The following is a 24,129-nucleotide window of genomic DNA, read 5'->3' as shown; positions in this document are numbered from 1 at the left end:
TATATATATATATATATATATATATATATATATATATATATATATATATATATATATATATATATATATATATATATATATATATATATATATTAAATTTGTTTGGTGCTCCATGGAGCCCATGCTCCAACACTATCCACCGTTTAACTGCTTTAAGATTTGTGCTACTCAAAACAAGGCATTACACCTATTAACGGGTTTAACCCGATAAGAGATACTCAAAATCTGAATTAACCCACCTGTATGATTTGCATGCAGCTGTTGCCATATAAATTTGCATGTAGGTATCATCCAAATGAGTATAAGCGTGATTGTGGTTTTAAATTTTGAGATTGTACAGATATCAAGCCCACTAATTTCGGTGTAACCCTTGCTTTATTTCCATCAATTCCGATTTATATTTCCAATCTTCTGTGCATATATATGCGTGGTGACAGCTAGCATTCTTATTTTACGTACTCGAGTTTTGTTGCCACGCCGTTACACCGCCGAACATTCCGTGAGCTTCTTTGTTACCATCCGCAAGAATAATTGCCGGTGATGTTCGTCCGCAAGCTCTTCTTCGTCGCAGCTAGTCGTCCGCAATCTTTGTCTCTTGGCCGTTGCGCCGTCGGATGTCCGCGAGCTTCTTCATCGCTGCACTAATCGTCCACGAGATTCATCGCAGCCGCCTGTCGTCTGCATGCTTCGTTTCCGACAACACATTTGTCCGCGAGCTTCTTCGTCGCACTGCTTCATTGTTGGTTGCCATTTGCCACCTATTCCAGGTATCTGAAATCAGCTTGAACCCAGAATTTATCGTTAGTACTTTTGGACATCTAGCTCCATATGTATATACCAATGATTTTCCTTTTTTTTTAGGTACATTACTAACAGAACCCATGTGAGTTTTGAATCAAGCACACACAACACGTGAGTTTGAAAATGCTTTGATGGCCCTTGTCAATAAGTATGGTCTGATGAAGAGAATGCATACCTCCAAAAGGTGCAGAAAATCTCAGATCGATGATGAATCGGAGCAACAAGATTCTTGGGTATTTTTTTAAAAAAATATATTCATGTACCATGATCCGTACCTGTTTTGATTTTATCACGTATACTGTAAACATTTCCCTTGTTTGTTGTTCATAGGAGATAGATAAAGAGAACTGCAGTGTCAAGATGGGATTGGATCCTCCTAAGTTGCTCGCTTCCTCCTAGTGATCAATTTGAACAATTTGAAGATCAGCCGACTATGAGGGTGTGCCAGGATTGCAAGCCATCGGACAAATAAGCATCCAGTGTGGACTTTTATATTTACGTATCATATGTATAGTGTAATAATCCACTATTGGCATCTAGCTTCAAACAGTGCTTTTTTTTTTACATTAATTAGTGGACCATTTTTTGTTATTATATTAATATTCCAATTCGAATAGTATGTCTGTATGACTACATTATGTAAAAGATAGCCAGAAATTAGTTAAACTTATGAGTATTTAGCCTGTCATTTGATCGTTTTCTCTGCAAATATTATTGATTTAATCGAAAAGTGATCATCACATATACCCAACCTCAATTTTTCGGTATATACCCAACTAAAGGTCAACTGATTTTTTTACATACCCCAGGATTTTCGGTATATACCCTGGGTTTTTGGGTAGATACCAAAAAAATACCCACCATACATCATATAATTATATCTAATTATACTTCGAATACCCAGATTTTCTATCATAAACATAATTATACCCAATATTTGCGTAATTATACCTAATTATACCTATTTTTTTCCTTTCATACCCAATATTTGCGTTCATACCTAATATTTGGGTATATGTCAAACTATATGCACTGAAATATGTGCCACTCTCGTCTGATACATAAAAGCCATGCATATATATTTTGTGCCTAAACATGGAAAGTGACCCATACTGCATAATTTTGTGCCTCGAATAGCTAAATTAATGATGTCATAAATGGAAAAAATAGGTTCGGATACATTACCATATACCCAACTGCAATATGTAGTATACACAAGCAAATCATATTTCCAAATAAGTAGTTTCCATGTTGCCAAATACCGAGGATCAGTATTTATTATTAGACACTTACTTTAAAAAATGCTTTCATTTTTCCATATACTTAGTTTCCATATTCCAAAATGCGCGCTTTCCATGATTTCATACATATATTGCCATTTATTCAAACCACACTGTGAAGAAAGTGAGTTTCCATATTTCCAGGATATTGTTTCCAATTGCACGGCATTGAATGTTTCCATTTTGAACTTTACGCAATTATGGAAATTGTCTCATGCGCATTGCATGCATGCATAGAAACATATTAATTCAATGTATTTACTATGTATAATTACGTTGAAATATATGAAATTCAAATTCACTATTAACTGTTGCATTCTAAATGGGTGTATGCCCGTTAAGCTAATATACCCAAATGTTCAAACCGATCATCAGCGATCCTACGGCTCACAACATTGGAGCCCATACTCCATGGAGCCCCATCCGGGTGTCCTATATATATATATATATATATATATATATATATATATATATATATATATATATATATATATATATATATATATATATATATATTCAAGTGAATTCACATGGTAAATTTCATTTTAGCTAAACCGTATAGCAATAATAAAATTAAAATAGCTTTCACTCATTGCAACACACGGGCATTTTTTTCAAGTTCCACAGCCAAACGACGCATTGCGGCCCTGTTTAGTTCCCCAAAAACTTTTCGCAAAAACATCACATCGAATCTTTGACACATGTATAGAGCATTAAATATATATAAAAAGAAAAACTAATGCACAGTTTGCATGTAAATCGCGAGATGAATCTTTTGAGCCTAATTAGTCCATGATTAGCTATAAAGTGCTACGGTAATTCACATGTGCTAATGACGGTTTAATTAGGCTCAAAAGATTTATTTAACAGTTTCCAAACGAGTTATGAAATTAGTTTTTTCATTCGTGTCCAAAAATCACTTCCAACGTCCGATCAAACGTCCGATGTGACAAAAAAAAATTTTCATTCACCAACTTAAACGGGCCTTGTTATTGGAGCAGCTGATTCGACTAAACCCGAGTGCGGCAAGTTTATTCGACGATTCGTCATTCCACATTATTTCATGTCCATATGTTCTCGAACTTTCGAGAGTAGAATCCATTGTTTTTTACACGCATTCTTAGATGTTCTGGAACTTTCTATTCCCCTCATCAGTTCAGAGTCCCCTTCACCAGGACAACATTACAAAAGTTACACCCGAATTGATTAACGAGCACAGATCTCTCTTTCCACGCTACGCATCCGACACCTGTTCCATTTAAAATCCGCCCGGGCCGACGTGGCCGCCTGCGCGGCCACAACCCTCTCCCCGCGACGTAATTAAACTAATCCCCGCTTAACCCAAATCTTCCCCTCCTAATCCCTTTCGCCGCGCTCCGTTCCCTCCCTCCTCTCGTCCCCTTCGCCAAAAAAGCCGAACTCCACTACGCCAATTTTCCTGCCTTTTCTACCCCCCACTTGGAATTCTGGAAACATCGATTCGATCCTTCTAGACCCTTCTCCGCCCCCGTTTTAAAGTGCGCCGGCCTCCCACCCGTCGCTTCATCGCTCGCGGTCGCAGTCGCAGTCGCAGTCGCCCACACCCTTGCCGCACCATGGCTGGAACCCGCGGCGGATTCGAGGTACGGAGAGAAGTTTCTAGACCCCCCATTCTGCTTCTTCTGCTGCAGCTAGATCTCGGTTTCGTTTGTTTGGATTTCGTGTGTGGCGTGGTTTGCGTTACGGTGATCATGAGCTCGTTGGGAGATCTGGGGGTCTGGTTTTCTAGGGTTTCGCGTTTGGATTATCATGGGGGAGTAGGGGGGATTCCGGGCTTCAAGGGGTTGGAAACCTCGGGTTGTTTCTAACGACATTTGTAGATGATTTGCTAGATTCCTTCAGATCTTACAAACTGTAAGTCCGCACTGCAGATATCTGTTTCGGAATCATAGTTCGTACTCAAATATCTGATTTGATCCAGTATTGTATTCTGGGAAAAGAAATAAACTAACTGAGATTGGCCAGTTTGCATGCTCCATTTTGTTAGCTGAATTTGCCTCATGCTGATGACCCATTAAAGTATTTAGCATTGTGCCGTTTATCGACATTCTAGAATCCATTCGAGCATAGGCAATTATTTTTTTATGACTGATTCAATTTTCAAGTAGCAGCTACGCTATGTTCTGTGCTTATTGCTTTGTAGGTCACTCAATGTGCATTTCTCAAATATATATATATTTTTATATTTTGCTTGACTAGTTATTGCACATGGTGGCACCAAGCATGAGGCAACAACCGCATTACTTGCAAGAAAGGCACAAGTAAGACCTCTCACAAGTAAGACAGTAAACTCATGTAGCTCATTCTTATATGTATTGTGTAATTCTTCCGTGGTTCTGTCACAGAAGACCAATCTATACCAAGTGATGGTAATTATTGAATTACCTTTTTCTTTGGAAATAATTAGTTTTGGAACTCAAAGTTGATAGCACCACTTTTAATTCAAAATCAATTAAATACAGGCATTACCATTTTAATGTGGTATGGGCTTTTCTAAGTGGAACTTTCAATTGCTGAGATTTTAGTGGTTAACTCCAGTGTATTGCATCAGGAGCCGTTCATGTTTAACAGAAGATTTATTTCTTAGTTGCAGACTTGCAGTAGAATACTACTAATAATAAATGTTGCGACACGTGAAATTGTGAATCAATGATCTAGCGTCTCAAAGTTGGCATACTGCAGAAATTTTTAAGCAAAGGAATGTGAGGGTTTTAGTTTCTCCTAGAATATAGCTAAATGGTTCTCAGATAATAATTGATGTTATCATTTTGAACACGATATCTTTAGGTTTAAGGGTTTGGTTGCTCTATAGCCTATGTAAACCTTACCAAAATATGGGCATTGCCATAATTTTGGTGAAAGTTAGGGTGTTTGGTTTATTGCCGAAATTTGATAGAGTTACCTTGTTGTTTGGTTTAAGGCCAATTAGATACAAACCAATACATATTGCCAATTTTTTTTGCAACAAACCAAATGGTAGCCAAATTACATTATACTTGCCAAAATTTTGGTATGGTTGAGAATGGAGGCAAATCAAACACATGTTAAGACCTCTCCATCACTACGGACCGTTGCACTTTATTCTGATTTTTAGGTGGGCTCAACAGCATGACATGATACATGGGCCTTCTATCCAACCACCTCTCTCTAGCATACACGGTATTTGCAGCACCAGTATGAGTGTTGCTGCTTTGAATTGGGTTGGATGCACCTTCATCTGTAACACCACTTGAACAGCCATGAGTAAGGGCTGACTGTTAAGTCTGAGTAGACATGTTCAACAGCCATTATTCACCATGTGCAATACATAACAGTTTTCGCCAGTAGCTCGCACCCCTTCCTTCTTAGGCATAGTGACAACTCTTTTTTCATCACCAAAGCACCTTCCTGGTAAACATTGTTACAACCTTTTCAGTCCAAAGACTTTTCAGAGTTTTGGTTGAGCTTTTCTAGAAAGCAATAGAGAGTAAGCAGGGTTACAAACTTATACTACGTATTTCTTATTACACCACAGTCATTACATGAGCATCCGACAACATAATCTGTCCAGTCTGTAGTCTGTACGCTTTTTTATTGTCTCAGCTATCACCAAAATACTACTTGCATCTGAAAGGCTTTGTGCTTGTTTGAAATTGATCACTTATCGTCCAGCTTGTACGGCATAGTCTTAAGGCAGATGAAGTCTGCTACATATGAAAACATACGTGCTTGATTGAGCTTCCCCTTCTTTGAGTAATGCAATTTATGTATTCTAGATAAGAAATACTTACCCCAGTTCTGGAGCAGCTGTTTTGCTGCACTCCCCTTCTCTTTGCTGTGATTGGCTCAATTCAAGACTAGGAGGCATATTAGCATTTTGTATGATACGAAAGCTGTATGGAGTGCTGGAACTTTCATTTGCATCTGTGGCACCTCTCTGTTCACAGGCCTGAAGCTGAAATCAAGTTGTTCCTTTAGTTGCTTGGGATAATGCGTTAACATGTAGTCACAAGTTTCTAAGAGAATTTTTCATCGAACCTTGTTATACAGTTCCAATTTTTGTTGCGACATGACATTTAGGCTTCTAGAAAGTTCGATGTTTTCCTGGTGAATTAGGCTTCCCTGAAGTAAAGTTAATATTTAGTACACAAACTTCACAATATTCCATGCATGTTCTTTTGCATTGAAATAATGAAATGACATTAAGTGCAAGGGGTAAACCTTCACATGTAACTCCTCGATTTCACTTTTCAAAAGATTGTCCTGTTTGATAGGTGTTTACTGTATCATCATTAGCCTATAGCAAATCAAAAGCAAAAATACAGATATTGAAGAGCACAAGGAATATAACCTTTCTCATTCTGATATTACGTAGACTTATTTCAAGCCTATTCTCTAAACCTTGTAGGTCTCTAACACCTAGGCCAGAAAGCTCCTCACCCATCAGTTGCCTACAACCATGCAAAAGAGTAATCTCAGCAGTTCAAGAAGTCCCAATCTATATGCCACTACAGCTCTCTTCTGTCGACATGGTTTGAGACAGGCCAAACTTATTTGTTAAAGAAACTTAGGAATACTATTAAAATAAATCTGACAGTGAATATTCTAATTATATTCCTAAAATTTTCCTTCAAGTATTTAAGCATCTTTTGGTGGTTCTTATACAATTCCATGTGACATTTAACTTGTTGATAAACTACTTTCTTGATAAATCTGACAGTGAATATTCTGATTATATTCCTAAAGTTTTCCTTCAAGTATTTAAGCATCTTTTGGTGGTTCTTATACAATTCCATGTGGCATTTAAATTGTTGATAAACTACTTTCTTGATGAATTTTATATTAATGTATGATCTATTTCCATTGCAGAATCATTAGATGATTACTTGTGGCTTTCTTGCAAGTTGTGCAGTTGCTGCCTCAAGCTTGCTGCCTCCCTCTGCCAAATCTATCAGCAAAAAAAGAAAATCATGTCAGTTTCCTTGAACTATATACATATGATTAATCTAGAAACGCAGTATGTTGCCAAAAATCACACACAACTCAATCACATATGCATTTGAGATGAGGTAAAATGCTATCTGATTCACATAGTTCCAATATCTCAAGATGTGGGATATGCGTAGCACAAGTGCATCAGAGTGTTATAGTTGTTCAGTCTTCAGTGCTTATTATTCTAGATTAATTTGGACCAACTTGTCAATTCAGCTGACACTTGTTTTTGTCTAGTGCTCCAGTAGCTTGGTTGTTTCATCATCATTAGACTTTTAAACCTTTGGTCCTAAACTCCTAGCTGAAAATTTTGCACACTGAACTTCCCTGTGTTCTAAGGAAAAAAAAAATCTAGACATAACCTTGCTGATCTGTATTATGGACTGGCCATTGGAGTGCATAATGCATAACTGCTGATCACTTTGTTGGCACAAAACTTACGCATAGACATAGGAGGTACTTATGTATAATTGTGTCTTTAATCAGGACTTTGTTTTCAACCATTTTGTTGATATAACAGTTATACTGTAGTAATGATGAGTACAGTCTCCAATGTAAACTCAAGGCAAATCAGATTTATCCCTTTTTGGTGCTTGGTATCTTTTTGTATTTTTCATGAGCGATGGCATTTTTGAACCCAAAATAGAGGGAAAGAGAAGGATCTCTGTGGGGGCATGCTATGTACTACAGTTCTTTGAGACCATGTAGGTGTGGATGCTTGTTTTGACCTTTTCCTTAACATATAGAAAGAATAAACATTAAATAAATGATGACATGGAAATGAAATTCATAAAGGAGTACATAAGCTAGTACTCCTGAAAATATCACTTCATATTCCCCCATGATTCAGTAACATGAATATCATACCATCAGCAGCAGTGAAATTTTTATGCGTAGACGGTTTGTTTCTTAAGATATATATTTTTTATGTTTACAATTGTCTGTCGAGTTTACTGGTCAATTGAGCAACAACGGTACTTTTAACTGTTAATATCACTTGGTTTGCTATGTATCCTTGTTGTTCTGGCTTTGTTGCTTTACAGCCATTCTGCTTACGCTATTGGCATCTGTTATTTAGAAAACCATTTTCTAACAGTTTTTAGATTTCCTTTCGAGTCTCCAACTGTTTTTAACCTCCAAGTTGCCACATAATGCATAAATATACCGAGTAAGTTTGCCCCCCTCTGAAATATGGATGTTAGATACTCAGACAGGTTCAGTATGTGTTGGGTGTTGTTTTCTGAGTTTGTGGTTGTCATAAGATGCAGCGAAATTACTGCGCTGTATCTTGGACCAATGCAATCAGCGAAGTCCTTATCGTGCCAAAAGGTACGTATGCACCTATAATCTGCCCCCTTTTTTTTTTCACGAATCGCCGTATGATCTTCATACGCTTCTTTGGCTGAACGTTCGATGTCAGGATGTGCATGGATTTTCCATCATTTGCAAACTTGAGGTTGGCCTGCCCTGATGCCCTCAGATGCTGATGAAGTGTGTGGTTCATGAAAACGTGAGAAGCTAAGTAGTGGAGTAACGGGAGTGAGTACCAGTGTGGCCACTATGAAGAAAGTTAATTACTGAGAAATTAAGACTTGAGCATGTTATTTTCAAGCAACTTGTGCAGCATTATATTGCACTACCATCAAATGCTTCTCCTGCCTATACAATACTCTGCAAGCTCTTGTATTGTACACTGTTTTATCTTGTTTAAAGTATGCTTGTTTTTGCTTATGTTGAGATTACGAATTGCTCGGTTACTTTCGTCCTATGCATTACTGTTGATGCATTAACCGAGGGAGATCGACTAGTGCTTCTTCCTGCTCCAGAACACGCTTGATAATTGAGGAGTTTGCAGGGGCTTAGTTAGATTATGGTTGGGCCCAGTGTCCTAATCTAGGAACCTGCAGCAATCTGCCCCCTTTGGCCCATGCGTGGCTTGCAGCTCTTGCCAACCTCAAGTTCAGAAGATTCTGTACTATCGGATTGTGCGCATATATTGTGCGCATATTCAGCTCCTTTGAGGGGAGTTTGCTGGAGTTCTCCAGTTATAGGAGTTGGTACTATCAGCATTAGGCACAACACGCATCAGTTTTTTATATATGGCATCTGGAAGGAGAAGGTAGGAAAATGTTGAGGGCGCTTTGAATCACAGAAATGCAAGTGTAAGTGTAAAACAGATGATTACAAAACACATAAAAAATATATAAATGACCGTTTGATTATGCCGTTGGAAAAACACAAGAATTCCTCCAAAACTTATACGAGAAAAAGACATTCCATAGGAATTTTGTAAGATTTCATATAATTCATTATTTTGATTTAAAAAGGACTATATAGAAAAAAAACTCCTAGAAATGATAACATCTAAAATTCTCATGAATTTTTTTTATAAAAAGGTTTGCGTCTATATATACAGTAAACAATGTGTATGTAATTCAGTAACAACCCCTGCTGCATGCCTCCATCAGCCAGAGGGGTTCAGAAATAATTTCTCACTATATTCTTCAGCGTGAGCAGTGCACCATGCCCAGCTGCATGCATGCATGAGAACACAGTGCATTCAGCACTTTAACTAGTTGGCCAATCAGCATCTTATTTATAAAATCAATCTTAAAGAGACTAAAAGCTGTCATTGGTCGTCAGATCAAGATCACATGCGTGTTCTCGTATAGTAACAATTAACAAGATAGCTTATCTTCTTAACCATACCTTAATTTCTGAAGTTGCATTCCCGCCAAGTAGCTCCTCCTTTGCGTTGGTATACCGGTCTATCACAGTTTTCATGCTAGCATGCAAGTAAAGCCAAATGGTTGAGTCAATTGTTTCATTTTTAGCTAAAACATACAGCTTATATTAAAAAACCTTCAATTTACTTAGACAAAACACACAGATAAATAGATATTTAAAAATCTGGAAATATCTATCTGCCTTTGATGCAGTGGCACGTAAAGCTACCACACTCTAGCTCCAAAAAAATATTTATGCACATGCATGTAAGGCTTCATATATAGAAATGCCATTCTCTGTAAAGATTTGATTGTCAAGATTGCATGCTAAATCTCTTTAATTAATAAGTTTGACCGTGATAAACTAGGAGCAAAGGTTGTGTTAGGACACATGCCATCTGATTTTGGTACAAATCAACATCACTTGAAACAAAAAAAAAAGAGAACAAATTCATCTAATTTTATTAAACGTTAACATGTTAATATTTCTTCGCTATATATCCACCTTGAGTTTCTAAGTTGTAATCAATTCAGAAGAGTGAACATACGTACGCTGAAAAAGGATATATAGCAGAAGAAAAAATTTTCATATTAATTTTGCATTCAATATTTATACTCCCTCAGTTCTTGAATAACTGACTTGGTTGACACGGTTGAGTACTACGGCTGTTACTTTGATCACAAATTACTTTTAAATAATTATATGATGATGAATGGAAGTTGTATGGTTATATTTTCTACGCTACATACTTTAATAATATAACATATTTTAAGTGTTTATAAATTTTTTGAAAGAAAAGGAGTGATCAAAACTTAGTAGTGCCAAGTGTCAATTGTTTTCGAGAACGGAGGGAAAATATCACAATTAAACTGACACTATATGCATACATATTGATTGCTATGTAGCTATAGCTTACTAAAAGATCACAAGAATGACTAATAGCCATGCATACATATATGCTTAGCTTGGGTCTTTTTGTTGATAAAAATGCCTCAAAACTTGAAAGGATGAAAAGCTGATCAGACATATACTTGGGTCATTTTGTTGATAAAAACGTCTCAAACTTAAAAGGATGAAAGATTACCAGAACCAGATATATATACCTATCAAGTGAAAGAACAAGGAGAGTTCTTTCAAAAATAAATCAAGAACAAAAGGAGACTTCAAAGCAGATCCGAGAACAACTAAGGAAACTACAATTAAATTAGGGGAAATATACATATATACTTATAAATCCGATGGATTGCTTACTTGGTGCTGGAGAACTCATAGAGCCTGCCGGTGCTGGAGAAGACGACAAGGCCGACCTCCGCATCGCAGAGGATGGATAGCTCCTTCGCCTTCTTCAGAAGCCCATTCCGACGCTTCGAGAACGTCACCTGCCTGCTCGTCGAGTTGTCTATCCTCCTTATCACTATCTTCCCCCTCCCCATCTCCTCGCTCTCTCCCAGATCTAAGACATCTATCTAATTAACACACGCACGTACAGCAGGTCACAAACCTAGCTAGCTCTAGCTCAAAGAAGGCAAGAAGACAACACAACACAAGAAGTACTAATGATAGGCATACAAGCTAAGGGGAATTATATGGGAGATTGATTAGGAAATTGAAGGCGTGCTCTGATGAACCGATGGGGAAACTGAAGGCCAAAGGCTGGTTAATTAGCTACTATCTTGCAATACCCCGAGAGAGAGAGAGAGAGAGAGAGAGAGAGAGAGGGAGAGGAGAGAGAGTGGAGAGAAGGCGAAATGGGTGGTTAGGTTATATGCACGAATGGATCGGATGCAGGTGGCTGCAGCTTAATTACCCGCCGGCGCCATGTACTAAACTATACAAAACTTTAATTATTGTTGCCACACAAATGGAAAAAGGCTTTGGTGGTGATCGATCGGTGAGGTCATGTGCTTAGGATCCATGTTCATTCTGGATTTCTTGATTTTGTGTCACGGTCACATGTTCATATACGGTAGCACGAATTTGCTACTTTAAAACCATGCCGCAAGAAAGACCATGTAAAGATGTTCCATGGCTTTCCTTGTGCCAGTTATTGATTGGTTATGAGTGCGGCTACAGCTCATGATAAGTACATTTTACATTTTCCAGTACGATATTGTACACCTCATCGTTTGCTCAAAATAGGTACCACTCCCCATTCATAATACTGGCTATAGAATTGCATATAAGCTAAAAATTAATATGTATAGTGTCATGTAAGTGATAGGAAAGGACTCAACACATCTCATTTTGCTTGCAATAATTAGCTGGACATGAATCCATGCTGGAGCCATATACGTGTTACAAAAGACTATTTGACGACACACAAACTGATCGAGCCTCCGGTATTGTTGATGTAGATGAAGTAGTGGTGCCTCTTGATCTTGAACCATTGCCCAAAGTAGATGATGTGGCTTCTGATCTTGGCGGTGATAGAATCAAAATAGGCTAGCAGAACCAATTTAGATTAATTTGGGGATAAACAACCATATCATGGACGGAACGGAAGATTTTTGGGACAAACCTCTAAAAGATTTCGTACTCTCGCCGTAAAAAGTGGATGGCTTTCAATGCAAATTGATGAAGATGGATGAACTAGGGTTAAAGGGGTAGAAGTAAAGAAAAAGGGTATAAGAACGATTCTTTGATTGATTGTGTGCTGGTTGTCTCGATGAATTAGTTATAGCTCTTATAAAGGGGTTGATCTTACATAAACAAAGCCTATCCACGTCCCAACACTACAAGAATTCAGAATTTTCTTCGCGGCCAAAAACCACCAAGGATAGCATGAAAACCACTAAGATAATATATTTTGACATCCAACCGCCAAGTCTAGAGTGACAGGAAAATCCAGGTTTCTTGGCTGCTAACCGTGAGGGAAAATTTTATTGGCGGTCTAACCGCCAAGAAAACTACGGAGAATATTAAACTTTCGAATAGTCAAGAAATATAACCTTGGCAGTCTAGACCGATAAGAATACACTTTACCTTAGGTGATGTGGAACCGCCAAAGAGATTAGATGGCCACCAAGCAAATTCTGAATTCTCGTAATGTAAGTAGGTCCTGGGATGTATTAGGACTAAAAAAATCTCAAACAAGCAGAAGAACATGAGACTCTATCGGACTTGGAGTTTGCCGGTTAGGCCGCATGCTCCACGCCAATCAGATTGGCCATCAGACTGCCATGGTCCTGATCAAACCGGCATATGCACCGCGGTCTAATTAACCACAGCCTTCTACGAAAATGGCTCTTAATTCTGCAATTTATGAATAGAATCAATCTGGTGCCGAATTTGGTTGTCAACATCATTATTGATCTCTTCCTAGATGCCATGGATGAATATTTAGGATGGATTATAGTCAATTAATGTGGAATTTTCTAAATTTCTAGCATGTTAAGGCCTTGTTTAGTTTGCGAAAAGAAAATTTTTTGGTGTCACATCGGACGTTTGACTGGATATCGGAAGGGGTTTTCGGACACGAATGAAAAAACTAATTTCATAACTCGCCTGGAAACCGTGAGACGAATTTATTAGCCTAATTAATCCGTCATTAGCATATGCGGGTTACTGTAACACTTATGGTTAATCATAGACTAATTAGTCTCAAAAGATTCGTCTCGTGATTTCCATGCAAAATGCGCAATTAGTTTTTTCATTTTATCTATATTTAATACTCCATACATGTGTCCAAAGATTCGATGTGGCGTTTTTGGGAAAAAAAATTGGGAACTAAACAAGGCCTAAAATTAACATATGGGATTTTAGGAGAGGCTCCAATCTACACCAGACAAGTGTTTACATGGAACTTAATGATCAGGATTATTGCAAGATTGATCAGATATTAAGAACTTGATATTATATATATACCAGAAATCATCTCAAGATGAGCAGCAGCAGCTAGAGGCAATTTTTTATCAAATATGTGTAGGCTACATATGCAAAATATAGCTAAGGTTAAGACTTCGTTAAATCCAAAATCTATAATGCGCCTTTGTCAGTTCAATTGATATGTTGAGTTTTATTAAGGTCTCTATAGACATAAGGCATCCTAGGATGCTTATTATCCATCAAACTATAAAAATATGCTCAAGGGCTTACATACTTAGTTTTTTTTATCATGCACCGTACAAGAATCTTTGAGTGGTTTAATTGGACCAATCTGAACATAGGTTTAGAAATGCCTTCTCATCATTCGTCTTTTTATAATGAAATTTCTTATGGGAAAGTTTTTGACGTGGGTGTTTTGCTTTCTAGCTTGTTGATATATATAATTACAGACCATGACCTAAATCATTGAAACTGTACATGTATGTCAGTGACATGTATATATGGTCATTATATATATAAAAACGGAGCCATTGCACAATTAGTTTGCCCATTGGTTTGGAAATCCGCTCTTGTAGTAATATGATACTATTCATTATATATTGAAAAGGTGGGCATATAAAAGTACAATCACCTTATAAGATTTCAGAATATGTTTAGCCAGCTCTTGTCTGTTGCTTACCTGCACAGACACATCATGAGGATGCGTCCCTTGGCAACATGGGAGGGTCTAATTCTAACATGGGAGATGTCGACATCGTTTCAGCCTATAGCTATCTCATATTATAACCATGCCATGAACTACTTTTAATTTCTTTCCTTAAAAGATTGTGCTCCCATGTAAGTTTGTAACAAAGGGCGTACGTGTCTATCTTATAATAGTAGTACGCTGATTCTACAAATACAAACGGTTTCTGATGTTTATGCCCATTTCAAGTAGCTACTATTGCTTTGGCACGTTAATATATAGGCACTTTGTCAGGGGCTGGGCTTTTGGTGAGGGGAAAGATTAATTTAGATGTCGTTATATGATCAATAAATTAACAACACTGCTATGCCGTTCTTTATCATTTGGGGTTTGGGGGAAAAGGAAGGGCGGCATGGCCCTTGCACATTCCATTAACCAAATACTTTCTTTATCACAAACTTCACAAATTTTGTGGTACATTAGTTTACTAGATATCCACTCCTAAAAAGACTTAAGTATTTTTTTTCATACTTCACTTGTACTTTAATTTGAATTCACTCCGATCAGTGCTTGGTAGTCTCGTGGAGAAGCAATGGCTAGTCTAGCTACGGGGCTCATACTTCAACGTTGGAGTATTCTGTACTTGGACTTTGGCTCGAGACATTACCGGCATAATTTGGTAGTGATAAACAAACATTATGTAAAAAATGTTCGTAATACACACATGTTTTTGTACTCCAGCTGGTATCAAATCAAACGTCAACCTAAACGACCTTTGTAAAATTAATTGTATACACTAGTACAAAATTCATTTTTCCGTGCGGTCAAAATCTAATTTTCCGTGCGGAGGTAGTGCCCATCTATACCCAGGGCTCTACGAAAATCAAAATTTTCGCGTGCGGGCGGCCCAACCGCACGGGATAATCGATTATCCTGTGCGGTCAAGTTATACTGCCCGCACGCACAAAAAAAACAGCAAAAAAAATAAAATCAAAAAATAAAAAAAAACTAACCCTAACCCTAGAATCGCCCGTTGCAGCTCCCGTCGTCGTCGCGCCGCCGTCGGCGTGACCAGCTGCCGCTCTCGAGCCCGCCGCTCCCAGCTGCCGCCGTCGAGCCTGCCCACCGCCGCCAGATCTGGGCGGGGGACGGCCACCGCCGCCGGATCCGAGCAGGGGACGGCCGCCGCCGCCGGATCCGAGCAGGGGACGGCCGCCGCCGCCAGATCCGGGTGGAGGCTGGTTGCCGTCACCCCTCGCCGTCGTGCCCTCACCACTCACCACGCCGTCCGCCGAGCCGCTCGTCGTCGCGCCCGTCCGGTCCCGTGGAGAGGAGAGTAGAGGAGAAGAGAAAGAGATGGAAAAAGAGATAGAGAGGAGGGAAGGGAGAGAGAGAGAGGAGTGAAAATAAAAAAGGAAAGGAAGGGAGAGGAGGAGTGAAAATTTTGAAGTGGGTGAGAGGGAGAGGTATTTTCGCATGCGATCTATTTAATATGCTCGCACGCAAAAATTGATTTTTCCATGCGATCCTCTTAAGGAGCCGCACAGGATATTATCCCGTGCGGTCGGATTAAAACGCCCGCATGGGATAATGCATTTTCCCGTGTGGGATACAGTCGCCAGACGACGCCATTTATGATTCGTCTGAAATCGACCGGGGCCGGCGTCCAAAAATCTTTTGTGTACTAGTGACATTTTAGCTTAAGAATACTTCAATAAGGTTACCGATTTAATTTTTACTGAAATTTTGACGACACCCAGATTTTGGCTTACTGATATCTCAGTAAGGTTAAACTCTCTCTCCAAACCAATCAGGCCCATATTTTTCTTTTATCTTCTCGATGACTCAATGTGTGATACTGTACTGGAATACTGGATAATATCCATGCATGTTGCGTGCATGTTCATGCATCATGAACTATATATCAGACGGGAGATCACACACCGGCTTTGTGCTCCGGAGCTGCCTCTCTTTTGTTTGGCGAGCCCACGTGGTACGATGGTTAGCCGGACCAATCCTAGTGCACTTGTGCTCGCTTCGATGCTAACCTCAATGTCCTTTCTAATTTCCAAGTTCCGAGGTTTTTTTACTTTGAGGAAAGCGAAGGACCAAAGCCGATCGAGACCACGCGATCCATGCATTCCCTGGCCTGCAAAAGTGGCCTCGCATTTTCATCCACAAAGTGGCCGGACAAGTGTCAATGATTGCCTTATGATGAAACAACACCTGTCAGGAAAGGTTCTTGGGATGGATGACAAGGGCACCGTGGCCAACCGGGAGCACTGGTGGTCACTTGCTTTTTGCGAATTGCCATGTGTGTAGCTTTGCAATTAAGGTCTCTTCATAGAACCAAGATAATGATAATTATTGTAGTGGTAACTTGTTAATTACACTACTCTACCTTTGCTAAAAATGTACTATTGTGCTCCGGTTGTTGCGTAGTGGACCTCTTCTGTATCAAGACCAATGTAAACAATGTCACTCACGTAATCATGTATCGATATTTTAACAAAGTACTAGGTAGATAATGATATACAAGATATGGTACTAGGTAAACAAGTTCAACTCTGATTTAAGTAGAGTTTGGTATCGATAGAGTAACCAGCTACAACAACTTTCTCGTCATCCGTAAGCATGTTTCTGAAACTGTTAAATGGTATTGTTTCGTGCAAAATTTTTCTATAGAGAAGTTTTTAAAAATATAAATAAATATAATTTCAAATTTATAGTAATTAATATTCAATTAATTATGTGCTAATGGTTTATCTCATTTCACGTGCCATCAAAATTCAAGCCCAACACCACATCCGAACTCAGCCTTATTAATATGATATTTGTATCGTGTACACTGTTGGATTCATACATTACAGGGCACTAAAATATAGGTAAACTAACCATCGGTTTTTTTATCAAACTAATAATATGCCTTTGCTTTACGATGGGCAAGATCTTATAATTGAGAATTTGTAGTTGGGTGAATTGAAGATAAAACAAGGGCTAAACCTATATAATTAGGGATTGGTCGGGTTGGGTGGATTGAGTAAGGAGTGCATGACCTCCTGCATACATGAGAAGGAGAAGGAAGTAGGATGACTGCATTTTTAAAAGAGAAACTAATCTCCGTCTCAAAATATAATAACTTATAGTATTCAAAATTTGTTTCAAAATATAACAACTTTTTTATCTACATTCTCTTCTTGACCAATCACAATATTCCACCTTTTAATTTATTCACCTACTTTCTCTTCTCAACCAATTACAACCTTCCCTATCTAATTTCAAGAACTTTCTTAATACTTGTTTTCAGCGCTAAAACTTCTTATATTGATGAAGTACCTTTCCGGTTGATCTGGCTAACGCACATAACTAACATATAGGGAAGATAGGGGAGTTGGTAGTGAATATAGGCTAAACTTAAACAAACACAAGATATAGCACTAATGGAAGCAAAAGGCTCAGGTATCATGAAAAGAGGATTCACAATGGTCTCCAAATAACGATGTAAGTATACACATTAACTAAATGGTGGAGGGCAGGGGTTCGTCTTTCTTAGGTACGTTAAGAGTTGAAACAAAATTAGGTAAGTATACACCCTTGATTTTTCACATAAAGCTTAAAATAAAATAAAATGAATGGTTAAACTTTATGCGAAAAGTCAGCCATGTAATATGTTTTAGAACAGGGGAGTATAAAATAGCAGCCCCTATTTAGGCTGTGTTCGGCTGGCACGGAAAACGAAGCAGCGATTAGCGCGTGATTAATTAAGTATTTGTTAATTTTTTTAAAAAAAATGAATTAATATGATTTTTTAGCAACTTTCTTATAGAAATTTTTTTATAAAAAACACACCGTTTAGCAGTTTAAAAAGCGTGCTTGCGAAAAACGAGGGAGGAAAGTTGGGAACCATGATAGGTATAGAACGCAGCCTTACTCACTGTAGCAATATATAGCAAGACTCACATCGGTAGTGCTGCATCCAACTGCCTCGGACGGAAGTCACCATGGTCGTGCCGTGCTCCCGCCGCCCCCGCCTGCTTTGCCGGGCCCTCCCTGCCCGACTGGTTCCCCCGCCGGCCGCCGCCGCCGCCGCTTGCATCGCAAGCCTCCCGTCCCGACTCCTGCAGCCTAGTACACTGCCCTAGCCGAATGAGCTGATAGTATTGGGCCAAGACAAGCTGTGGGGAAGATGAGAGATGGCCCAAGTGCCGAACTGGGCCACATACGTGCCTACCGCTTCAGCCTTCCGCCCCCTTATCAGCGTCGTTACTCTTCTTCTTCCCCGAGCAGGCAGCGCTGCCGTCACTGCTCTGCTATGGTCATGCTTGAATTATCTTTGCAAAAATCGGCTGACGAATCCGACCTGCTGGATCCGCACTGTATTTTTTTTCACCTTCGCAATACTAGCGGAGCATGAGAGATAATCTCTTCCATGAGCTCCTCGGGTTGCTCGCTCCTCTCCCCCGCCACTTCCGGTCTCCCGCCGAAATCTCCCTTCTCCAAACGGGCCTCGAATGGCGCCGCCCTCCGATGCCGCGCTGCGTTCTCGGGGGACGCCGCTCTCCGCGCCTTCCGCCGGCACCACCTCGACGGCCGCGCCCTCCACGCAAACCCCGCGCTGGTGCCCGCGCTCGCGGCCTGCGCGCGGCTGCTGCCCTCCGCAGCGGCCGAGGCCGAGCAGATCCACGCCCTCCTCGTCAAGTCCGGCGACCCGCCGTCCGTCTCCGGCGTCTACGCGTCCACCTCCCTTGTGCGTGTCTACGTGCGGCTTGGCCGCCTGGGCGATGCGCGGAAGGTGTTCGATGGAATGCCGGTGAAGACGGTGGTGTCGTGGAACGTGCTTCTTGATGGGATTGTGCGAGCCAGCGACTTGGATGCTGCCTGGGAGGTGTTTGTGGAAATGCCGGAGCGGAACGTGGTTTCCTGGAACACTGTCATTGCTGGTTTTGTGAGGCATGGTTGGGTTCAGGAGGCAGTGGATTTGTTTGCCGAGATGACGGTGGTTTATGGTTTGGCACCGGACGAGGCCACGATGGTCGGCTTTGTATCAGCTGTTCGCGATATGGGTGTGCTTGGAATTGGAAGGTGCGCTCACGGGTACGTAATTCGGCGGGAGTTCTCACTGGATGGTGCTCTTGGTGTTGCTCTGATCAACATGTACACAAGGTGCGGAAGCATGGGCGACGCCTTCCGGTGCTTCTCAAGTGTCGCCAGCAAGAATGTGGAGCAGTGGACCTCTGTGATTGGTGGTTTCGCAGCACATGGTCACCCAGGGATGGCGCTGAGATTGTTCACCGAGATGAGGCAATTGGGCATTGAGCCTAACGGAGTCACCTTCTTGGCCGTCCTGAATGCTTGTAGCCATGGGGGCCTAGTCAACGAAGGCTTCAAGTACTTCAACCTAATGAGGAGCATGGGCATCAAGTCGACGATGCAGCACTATGGTTGCTTGATAGATCTTCTCGGCCGTGCCGGGTTCTTGGAAGAAGCCTTCGAACTCGCCAGCAGTCTACCGGAAGATCCGGGTCTTGTGATCTGGAGCTCACTTCTAGCTGCCTGTCAGAGCCATGGCAATGTCGAGATGGCAGAGGTTGCTGCTCGAAAGCTGGCACACGCAGAGCCAAGACATGGCAGCTCCTATGTCTTGTTATCCAACACATATGCACGAGCTGGACAATGGGAAGACTTGAAGAGAACGAGGAGGAAGATGGAGGAGTATGGGGTAATGAAGCAGCCTGGGCTTAGCTGGATCGAGTTAGATGGTCGTGTACATTCCTTTGTCAGTGCAGACAAGTTACACACAGAAAGCGAAGATATCTATCAGATGTTGGAAGATTTGAAAGTTAATTTGGTATCAGCTGGAAGTGAACCTGAAACACTTGCCCTTCCTGAAATTTAATTCAGGGAATTGTCTGTTTGTATTAATCACATCTCTTTTTTTCACATTATTTGTTGATAGAAATATGTTACATGAGATTATCTATTCAAGCTCATATTACCAATGCAGTATCAAAAGATATTGCATCAATCCAGTACATGTTAGATATTACTAAACTTATGGAATCTGTAGCCCGCTATCATCTCTTGGAAACATTAGAATAGCAGGCCACGCAAAAATACAACACCACCGGAAAACTATGGTTTCTACTTCGTACTCACTGCTAATCTTGTGTCTAATCTCTAGGTGTCATGCTTTGTTCATCCAGTATGATAACGCGATCGAAGCACTTGATTGGATCTACCTGATGCACTATACGGGGGTTGACGGTCCCTCGATCTATGTTTAGCAACATCGACAACTATCATCCAGCCATTTATTATCTGTAAATTGACGCGTATATATAAGCTCGAGAGATAAATGAATGTCTTGAAGATATTACCAGCCTACCAGTAAAGAGAATTTTGTCAGGTTACCTGTCCGTTCATTGCTTTCAGAGCAGCACCTCCAGCTTCTTCTGTGGTGTATTCTATGAAAGCATACCCTTTTGATCTTTTTGATATCTTGTCCATTATTATCTTCACTGTAATAATTTAATAATGGATCAAACTCAATATCTCAAACGAAAAGATCTGAATGGAGATGTACGAGCATTTCTGTATTAGCAGAACAAACCTTCAACTAGTTCACCAAAAGGCTCAAAGGCAGCCCGCAAAGTTTTCTCAGATGTATAAAATGAAAGACCTGCCAGAAATTAGAAATATCACACCAGATTTAAAATAAGTAAAACAGGATTAAAATATAACTGATCTTCTATTGCAGTGTATGCTTTTGTTGTGCAGTGTTGCTTGTCTCACAGATGAGAGCAAAAACAACAGAAGATTTTCATCTCCCATTCTCGTCTGACTTGTTACACTTGAAATCTGATGGAAGACACTTATTTTCATATGCTTTGCATCTAACCAATATTTCTCAGTGGGGGTTTAGTCATTCACATTTTAGAACTACTATCCCTCACATAGGTTCTTATTGTCTAATTTAGACTACCTACCTATCCACTGAATAATAAAAATTGGGCATAAAAACATAGCGATTCAATAGGGAGGACACAAAATATATTACTCCAGGACAAAGAAGATAGCATTCTCATGTAAATGATAAATGATTAGATAAACACACTGAAATTCATGTGTAGTACATGATGACTTTACCTGTAACAAAGAGCCTTTTAGTTTTGACTTCAGCCTGAGTAGCTTCAGACGATTTGAAGCTGTCATCACCTGAAATCATAAAAAGCGATGTGGGTGTTTTATTCATTATTCCTTAGCACTATGAATGAATACACTACCTGCAAGGCCTACTAGGTATGTTTTCAGGGGAGAATATGCCAGTGAGTACAAGATGTAACAGAATCAACATGTTCATACCAAATTAAGACCCCAGGAATATTTAACAGTAGCATCAAAATTTAATGATATAGGATATCTACCATTCTAGTTCAGGTTAGAGGCATGAATAAAGTAGTATTTTTGCCACCCTCTTAGGTGGCTAGGAGTCGGGAACAAAGCATTTTGCTTCTTAGCAGGAAATATATTATTGGAATGATTCATTTCAGAAAAAAATAACGTTGGAACAAAAATCAAGGCATTGATGTGGCACATGACATTCAAAAAGGCACAATTTTGATGATAGGATTCAGGACTACAATATAAATATAAATATATGAAATGAGAAACAGAATACAATAGTCAAACCTTTGTAATTTTTGTTGTCGGATCCAAAATTTGTGTCCGGTTGAACAGATAACACTCCAGAAACATCTGGTGTGCAAACTTATAATGTCAGCGCGTCTAAATAAATAATATATAGTTTCCTATAGAAATTTAGAAATAGAATAGTCATATAATATGCATATTAAGGAGTGGACAACAAAAGTTGCTCACCAGCTAGCTCCTTTGCACATTCTTCGTCAATGTGACAGCAGAAGCCATAATTCCTCTCCCATGAAATGTGATATATGCTGACTTGTGCATCCTTTTCACTAGAAATTGGGAAGAAAGAACAGCTGTATCATCCACAGGGCATATATAGCAAAATAGAAGCAAGGTTGATGATGAGGCTACATACTTCCCCAACACTTTCATGAGGGTTTGGGTATAATGATCCACCATTTGTGCCTTTGTCACAACTTCAACCCCAGGCTTCTCCATTCGCACAAGCCAAAACTCATTTTCCCCACTAGAAGAAGAGTGATTGGAAACAGCATCACTGAAATTTCCTAGGTTAGCTGCTGAGAGGCCTGAGCCATGATTATCCTTCTCTGACATATCAACCTTATCCGTATCTGGCTTAACAGCTAATACCCCGGGCATTTCTGTACATTGGAAGAGCATAAGCAACTAACACAAATGACAAGCTCAGGTTATATGAGTAGCAGAAAACATCTACCACAAGAATTCAAACATTTTCATGCAAAATTGTACGAGGCAAAGTTAGCTCATTAAAGTGCACAATTGACTTGACCGAGGATTCAACAACATACTCGCAAGGTCCCTTGACGCTTCATCGTCGATCTCGCAGCTGAACTCGTAGCTCCCATCCCACGAAGCATCGTATATGCGCATCTGTGCTTCCTCCTGGCTGCACGATCCTTTCAACCTCAGAAAGTGCGCAAGGGGGCAAAAAAAAAAAAAAGCAGCCTCCCACCACTTACCTCCCCAATACCCTGGCCAGTGTGGCGACGTAGTGGTCGACGGCCTCCGCACGGGACACCTCGCCGCCTCCCGCTGGCGCGGGGGGTCTCTCCATCACCACGACCCACCTAGAGCAATGCGGCTGCGCCGAAGCAGCGGGGAGCGGCGGGGGAGACGACGCCGCAGCGGAGGCCAGGCGGAGGAAGCGGCGCTGTCGCCTTCGGCGGGTGTGCGGCGATAGGTGAGGAATCGAGACGGTTTGGGCGGCAGTGGCGACGGCGGAGGTGGAGGTGGATACGGCGAGGCCGCCGGCCAAGAGGAGGGAGGCGCGGGCGGCGTCCATCTTCTCCTCCCAGTGGTGGCCTCGAGTCTGCGTGAGTGGCTGGTTACCGGCTAGCCAGGAGACGACGACGAGCACCGCGTGGGCCGCGAGCGAAATATCTCGTATTCTAATGGGCCGGTTGAGGCGTAAGCCCAGCAGGCCTAATATTTGGCCCACCTAACCAGGAAGTGCTTGATTGGAAGGAATAAGTTCACTTAGGTCCCTCAAGTTGTCGCAAGTCTACTATTCATCCCTAAACCGCAATCCCAGATATGATGTGTCCCTCAACTCCCAAAACCAATGCAAATAAAGTCCCAAGACGGTTTGAGTGGCGGTTTCAGCTAACATGGCATTGATGTGGTACTTAGTCAGAAAATACCGTAGACCCCATGTGTCAATGAGTGTCCGGTTAAAAATAGTAATACCCATCTTCTCCTCTCTCTCTCTCTCCTCCTAACCTCTCTTCCCTATCCCTCTCTAGGCTGGGAGCGAGCAGAGAGCGATGGAGGCCAAGCGAGTGGTAGACGGCTTTACGGGGGAGTCCATTTGGATGGTGCAGCTCACAGTGGTGTACCTCTCCAAGGTCGGTTTCACTGTCACCACCATCGACCACCTGGCATGGCTTCTCCAAAGGGCTCTAGGACCACAAACCGTACACAGACATTGTACTCATGCTCGAGGACTATGAGGCCGCGTTCGCCCCTCCCGTGTTCAATACCCACGCACCGCTGTTAACAGTGAAATTTGGTAAGCCCAAAGTTACCATCGGTTTAGAGTCAATGTCGGCTTCAAAGTTCTAGAATCAGCCGATGGGAGTCAAGTCGCCACGATGTCGTGTTCTTGGTGGAGTC

General features: G+C 40.7%; 3 protein-coding genes and 2 long non-coding RNA genes across 9 annotated transcripts; 3 read left to right on the top strand and 2 right to left on the bottom strand.

Annotated features, from left to right (window-relative positions):
* The first annotated feature begins 79 nt into the window (after positions 1 to 79).
* Positions 80 to 1,461, top strand: LOC127764563 (uncharacterized). Its single transcript, XR_008015903.1, has 3 exons — positions 80 to 767; positions 862 to 1,034; positions 1,132 to 1,461. It is a non-coding gene; the product is annotated as an uncharacterized LOC127764563 (long non-coding RNA).
* Positions 1,462 to 3,350: 1,889 nt separating this feature from the next.
* LOC127763082 (uncharacterized) lies at positions 3,351 to 8,818 on the top strand. 4 transcript variants are annotated; one of them, XR_008015670.1, is made up of 5 exons: positions 3,351 to 3,703; positions 4,320 to 4,381; positions 6,508 to 6,631; positions 6,969 to 8,420; positions 8,512 to 8,818. It is a non-coding gene; the product is annotated as an uncharacterized LOC127763082 (long non-coding RNA). The 4 variants fall into 4 exon arrangements; XR_008015669.1 differs by having other exon boundaries at positions 4,320 to 4,397; XR_008015668.1 differs by lacking the exon at positions 6,508 to 6,631 and having other exon boundaries at positions 3,354 to 3,703.
* Positions 4,673 to 11,671, bottom strand: LOC127763081 (MADS-box transcription factor 57). 2 transcript variants are annotated; one of them, XM_052287668.1, is made up of 8 exons: positions 11,070 to 11,671; positions 9,801 to 9,876; positions 6,986 to 7,047; positions 6,451 to 6,550; positions 6,321 to 6,362; positions 6,138 to 6,221; positions 5,891 to 6,054; positions 4,673 to 5,806 (listed from the first exon to the last, which is right to left on the bottom strand). In XM_052287668.1, the coding sequence occupies exons 1-8, from the start codon at positions 11,249 to 11,251 to the stop codon at positions 5,788 to 5,790; spliced, it is 729 nt and encodes a 242-aa protein (XP_052143628.1). In that variant the 5' UTR covers positions 11,252 to 11,671; the 3' UTR covers positions 4,673 to 5,787. The 2 variants fall into 2 exon arrangements, with proteins under 2 accessions (XP_052143628.1, XP_052143629.1); XM_052287669.1 differs by having other exon boundaries at positions 4,673 to 5,803; positions 11,070 to 11,666.
* Positions 11,672 to 18,322: 6,651 nt separating this feature from the next.
* On the top strand, positions 18,323 to 20,230 carry LOC127764592 (pentatricopeptide repeat-containing protein At3g22690-like). Its single transcript, XM_052289488.1, has one exon. It carries the CDS (start codon positions 18,758 to 18,760, stop codon positions 20,222 to 20,224), a length of 1,467 nt encoding a protein of 488 aa, XP_052145448.1. The 5' UTR covers positions 18,323 to 18,757; the 3' UTR covers positions 20,225 to 20,230.
* Positions 20,231 to 20,301: 71 nt separating this feature from the next.
* LOC127764594 (organelle RRM domain-containing protein 1, chloroplastic) lies at positions 20,302 to 23,350 on the bottom strand. Its single transcript, XM_052289489.1, has 9 exons — positions 22,977 to 23,350; positions 22,806 to 22,903; positions 22,391 to 22,637; positions 22,207 to 22,304; positions 22,018 to 22,083; positions 21,475 to 21,543; positions 20,939 to 21,007; positions 20,740 to 20,846; positions 20,302 to 20,646 (listed from the first exon to the last, which is right to left on the bottom strand). The coding sequence occupies exons 1-9, from the start codon at positions 23,297 to 23,299 to the stop codon at positions 20,524 to 20,526; spliced, it is 1,200 nt and encodes a 399-aa protein (XP_052145449.1). The 5' UTR covers positions 23,300 to 23,350; the 3' UTR covers positions 20,302 to 20,523.
* Positions 23,351 to 24,129: the final 779 nt, after the last annotated feature.

This window comes from Oryza glaberrima, chromosome 2 (genome assembly GCF_000147395.1).
Source record: "Oryza glaberrima chromosome 2, OglaRS2, whole genome shotgun sequence".
Taxonomy (NCBI): domain Eukaryota; kingdom Viridiplantae; phylum Streptophyta; class Magnoliopsida; order Poales; family Poaceae; genus Oryza; species Oryza glaberrima.
Note: the sequence above shows the minus strand (reverse complement) of the source record. Positions and strands in the feature narration are given on the sequence as shown.

Bases quoted from the DNA above. Each gene is read 5' to 3' on its own strand.
- LOC127763081 (XM_052287668.1), bottom strand. From the start codon at position 11,251: ATGGGGAGGGGGAAGATAGTGATAAGGAGGATAGACAACTCGACGAGC. The intron at 6,551-6,985 runs GTAATCATCTAA...GCATGGTTGTAG, and splicing joins AACTTGCAAGAAAGCCACAA to GCAACTGATGGGTGAGGAGC. The intron at 6,222-6,320 runs GTTTACCCCTTG...ACTTTACTTCAG, and splicing joins TCGAGGAGTTACATGTGAAG to GGAAGCCTAATTCACCAGGA.
- LOC127764592 (XM_052289488.1), top strand. From the start codon at position 18,758: ATGAGCTCCTCGGGTTGCTCGCTCCTCTCCCCCGCCACTTCCGGTCTC.
- LOC127764594 (XM_052289489.1), bottom strand. From the start codon at position 23,299: ATGGACGCCGCCCGCGCCTCCCTCCTCTTGGCCGGCGGCCTCGCCGTA. The intron at 22,305-22,390 runs GTATGTAGCCTC...CCCAATTTCTAG, and splicing joins CTCATGAAAGTGTTGGGGAA to TGAAAAGGATGCACAAGTCA. The intron at 20,847-20,938 runs GTTTGTTCTGCT...AAATTATTACAG, and splicing joins TTTTGGTGAACTAGTTGAAG to TGAAGATAATAATGGACAAG.